At 29.4% G+C, this 4732-nt stretch overlaps 1 protein-coding gene across 1 annotated transcript; it reads right to left on the reverse strand.

Moving 5' to 3' along the window:
- Positions 1–3171: 3171 nt before the first annotated feature.
- Positions 3172–3891, reverse strand: LOC134262946 (E3 ubiquitin-protein ligase TRIM71-like). Its single transcript, XM_062745267.1, has one exon. The coding sequence runs from the start codon at positions 3889–3891 to the stop codon at positions 3172–3174; it is 720 nt and encodes a 239-aa protein (XP_062601251.1).
- Between the last annotated feature and the right edge of the window lie 841 nt (positions 3892–4732).

The following is a 4732-nucleotide window of genomic DNA, read 5'->3' on the forward strand; positions in this document are numbered from 1 at the left end:
ATGTGCTCCAAACTGGATAAAAAAAATATTTATATTCACACAATAGGGTAACTTAAGGGATTGAATTTAGTTTGTTGCACCTTTGTAACTGTCGTGTTTTATAGCAGTCTATAAAAACAAGAACACTTGTTAATTAATTGCATTTTGAGACACCCCCTCCCTCTGAAAACAAGAATTTTGTTACTCTTTGAATTGTGCCAGACAGTGAAGAACATATGTAATATCTTATCATTATGATATCAAAATATATATTTCATAGTCGATAACTATTACAGATGTTAGCTTGACCAAACGTTTGTTTAGTGTCTTCATTTAATAATTATCGATATAATGTATTAAAAAAGAAGGTATGGTTTTAGATTTATTGCGCCCTAAAAATGTAATACATCAAAAAGTTTTCAACCTGACTTAAATAAAAGTTAAATAAAAGACTGATAAATCAGGAAAGAATATGGCATGAAGGTTTACCATTCTGCAAATATGACATCATTAATGTGAATTATTTCTCTATAACCAACAGAAAAAGCCTCAAAATGGCACATTTCAAGGCTAATTTTCCTTTAGAAAACAGTGTCCACAGCCGTTGCCCACGTTAATTTTATGATATATTTGTGCAAAATTCAATAAAAAATCACATATCTCAAGATCTTTGTGGGCGATGCCTGTGGACAATGTTATCTGAAAGAAAATTCCTTTGAAAATTGGTGTCTTCTGTAATGTTTTTAGAATATACGGGAAAATACACATGTGTATGACGTCATAATTAGAATTTAAAACAACTTGTGAGAAAAATGACTTGTATGATTTTTATGCATTGAATTTCAATTTTAAAAAAGTATGTCTTTTTAACTTTTGCACCAGTTTCATTTTTTAGAAAATCACAGGGCAAAATTTGTATTGAAACCATACCTTTTTCTTAGTTTTACCTTATTTTTCCTAAAGTGTATGCGTCGCTCTTAAACAAGGTACCGGTGACTGTTGATTTTGCTTACAAAAAAGTGTCATTTGTTATATCCGTAAAGTTTGAGCCATTAGGAATGGAAATCAGTTTGCTGTCAGTATCAATTAATTATAATTGTATACCCTATGAAGGTTGCTTTGCGCCTTTTTCTACATTCCCATTGACCCTTTCGGGAAAGCTTTGTCCTTTAATAATACTTGTACTTTGAATACTCAGACTCTTTCTGCGCTAATTTGTCAAAAAGTATTAAACTTCTAATTTACAAACAAAATTTAATGACTTGAAAATTTTTTACACTGAAACAAATATGGGAATACCAGCGTCCCTTCTAAAAATTGTTTTTTTAAACAAGCTTGCTCTTGTGAAATACTAAAATGCATACTGGTTCTATAAATGGTTTGGGGATATAATGTCTTAACGACTTCGACTAATTAATAATAATAAAAGAAACATTTGTTGCCGATGGTATCTGTGCAGTAAAATTTTAAAAACAACTCGTTATTATACTATATTATATTATTATCATGGATAAAGTGATTATATTAAACATATTGAAGAACCAATATTTTTAGCTATCTACTAGATATAAGAGAACTATAAAGAGATATAAGGAAAAAAAGAAAACAAAACAGCTTATTCTTTTATTTTGTAAAAATCAAAAACATGATGATAACGAATATGTAAAAAAAAATATCAACGTCTACTTTTCACACAAACTTTTGAAGAGTTCACCTCTAATAAACTAAAGTGTGTGAATATTTAATTTAACTAAATATTCAACTTTAACTAAACCAAAAAAATTAGACTGAAAACACATCACAATTTTGTAATGATTATGTCAGGTTGAAAATCGGTATGTGTGTATCTAGAGAGATTGTAGGATGTATTCTCAAAAAATGCAATTCCAGGTTTTACAGACAGTTGTTTGGTGATTTCTTCATTGATTTTTTCCAGTGTTTTAATTGTGGCATCAAGTTTACTTTCATTTTCTTCTAAAATTTTAACCGCATTCTTCTTATATTCCTGTAACTTATCTATTTCTTCTTGTAATTCCCGTATACGCTCTTTCATCTCCTTATCAGCGTCATTTACTTTATTAAGTATTTCTGTTTTCTTAGTTTTCTCCTCAGATAACAATTTGTAATACGGGAAAATACACATGTGTATGACGTCATAATTAACATTTAAAACAACTTGTGAGAAAAATGACTTGTATGATTTTTATGCATTGAATTTCAATTTTTAAAAAATTATGTCTTTTTAACTTTTGCACCAGTTTCATTTTTTAGAAAATCACAGGGCAAAATTTGTATTGAAACCATACCTTTTTCTTAGTTTTACCTTTTTTTTCCCTAAAGTGTATGCGTCGCTCTTAAACAAGGTACCAGTGACTGTTGATTTTGCTTACAAAAAAGTGTCATTTGTTATATCCGTAAAGTTTGAAATATTTATATTAGAGCCATTAGGAATGGAAATCAGTTTGCTGTCAGTATCAATTAATTATAATTGTATACCCTATAAAGGTTGCTTTGCGCCTTTTTCTACATTCCCATTAACCCTTTCGGGAAAGCTTTGTCCTTTAATAATACTTGTACTTTGAATACTCAGACTCTTTCTGCGCTAATTTGTCAAAAAGCTATTAAACTTCTAATTTACAAACAAAATTTAATGACTTGAAAAATTTTTACACTGAAACAAATATGGGAATACCAGCGTCCCTTCTAAAAATTGGTTTTTTAAACAAGCTTGCTCTTGTGAAATACTAAAATGCATACTGGTTCTATAAATGGTTTGGGGATATAATGTCTTAACGACTTCGATTAATTAATAATAATAAAAGAAACATTTGTTGCCGATGGTATCTATGCAGTAAAATTTTAAAAACAACTCGTTATTATACTATATTATATTATTATCATGGATAAAGTGATTATATTAAACATATTGAAGAACCAATATTTTTAGCTATCTACTAGATATAAGAGAACTATAAAGAGATATAAGGAAAAAAAGAAAACAAAACAGCTTATTTTTTTATTTTGTAAAAATCAAAAACATGATGATCACGAATATGTAAAAAAAAATATCAACGTCTACTTTTCACATAAACTTTTGAAGAGTTCACCTCTAATAAACTGAAGTGTGTGAATATTCAACTTTAACTAAATATTCAACTTTAACTAAACCAAAAAAATTAGATTGAAAACACATCACAATTTTGTAATGATTATGTCAGGTTGAAAATCGGTATGTGTGTATCTAGAGAGATTGTAGGATGTATTCTCAAAAAATGCAATTCCAGGTTTTACAGACAGCTGTTTGGTGATTTCTTCATTGATTTTTTCCAGTGTTTTAATTGTGGCATCAAGTTTACTTTCATTTTCTTCTAAAATTTTAACCGCATTCTTTTTATATTCCTGTAACTTATCTATTTCTTCTTGTAATTCCCGTATACGCTCTTTCATTTTCTTATCAGCGTCATTTACTTTATTTAGTATTTCTGTTTTCTTAGTTTTCTCCTCAGATAACAATTTGTTAAATTTGGGTAGAAGTACCTCCTCTATTTGATCGTTTTCTTCTTTACGTTTCTTTCGTATCTCATCATACACTCTATTCAGATCTCTCATTTCATGTCCATTGTGGGGACCAATATGACATTCTGCGCACACAGGTACTTTGCAGGGAGAACAATACCACTCGAGTTTGTTTTTTGTATGTTTCTCACAGTAAAGTACACCAAGAGTACCCTCAACGTTTCTGTGTAAGTGTATAACTTCGTGACTTTTACTTATTTTTCGCGTCTTGTGCTTTGTTTTACACGTCTCGCGAAGATGCCCTGGACAAGATTTACACAGAAACTGTGCTGGATTTTCACCACATTCTTCACAATCAATGTAGTGTTGAGCCCTTGGCGATCTAGACGTTGCCATTTAAAGATACGGTCTGCAAATAAAGTAAATTTTTCAGTAGTTCTCTTTATATGTCAGAAAATACTTAATATAACAATATGCATATTCTTTAATATAAAAGATTTTAATAGTTGATCTCTTCTGTGATGTATAGATACATGTATATTATTTCACTGAGTGGTACACAATAGAAAATAAATAAAGACCAAATACAATGCTTTACACGTTTATATAAATCTTCTATGCATGAATTTCTGCAATATACATGTATTTCCCCTTTCCACACTTTATCTTTACAATTTGTATTATTATGATTGTGAATCACTTTAACAAAGCAACCATAGCTCTCTAATATTGCTTTCCATTTGTAATCGGGTATAAAAATACATCGATGAAATTAGTTAGCAGTGAAACTTTTTTGAATTAAATTGTTTTTTTAAACAAATATATTATAAACAGTTTTATCTGCATTTTATATACAGTATAAAAATGAATAGCATTGCCTTTACTCGTAACTGTTAACTGAAAGACATAATTAAATACCTGTTTTAGATACCAGAACTTTTCTGCTTCACATATGTCTAAATTGAAACGTTCATGTTTTTTCTATATATCATTAACTTGTTAACATTGGTATAAATTAGCTAGTTCTTATCGATAGTCGGGCTAAATGCCCATTTTAAATGGTTATTGTCTAGAATTGTGCAATAAGAGATTTTAAAAAAGTATTGCGGGTCACATCGTTTAACAGGAGTGCACTGCGAATACGTGGTGTTCCTTGCAACAATAGAGAGGGCATTTAAAACAGGTATTTAATTATGTCTTTCAGAACTACCTTTTATTAAGTATCATCAATTTTGAC

Source organism: Saccostrea cucullata, unplaced genomic scaffold, assembly GCF_032062105.1.
Source record: "Saccostrea cucullata isolate Sc308-1 unplaced genomic scaffold, CSIRO_AGI_Scuc_v1 ctg2144, whole genome shotgun sequence".
Classification (NCBI taxonomy): Eukaryota; Metazoa; Mollusca; class Bivalvia; order Ostreida; family Ostreidae; genus Saccostrea; species Saccostrea cuccullata.

Coding starts and splice junctions, on each gene's coding strand:
- LOC134262946 (XM_062745267.1), bottom strand. CDS start 3,891: ATGGCAACGTCTAGATCGCCAAGGGCTCAACACTACATTGATTGTGAA.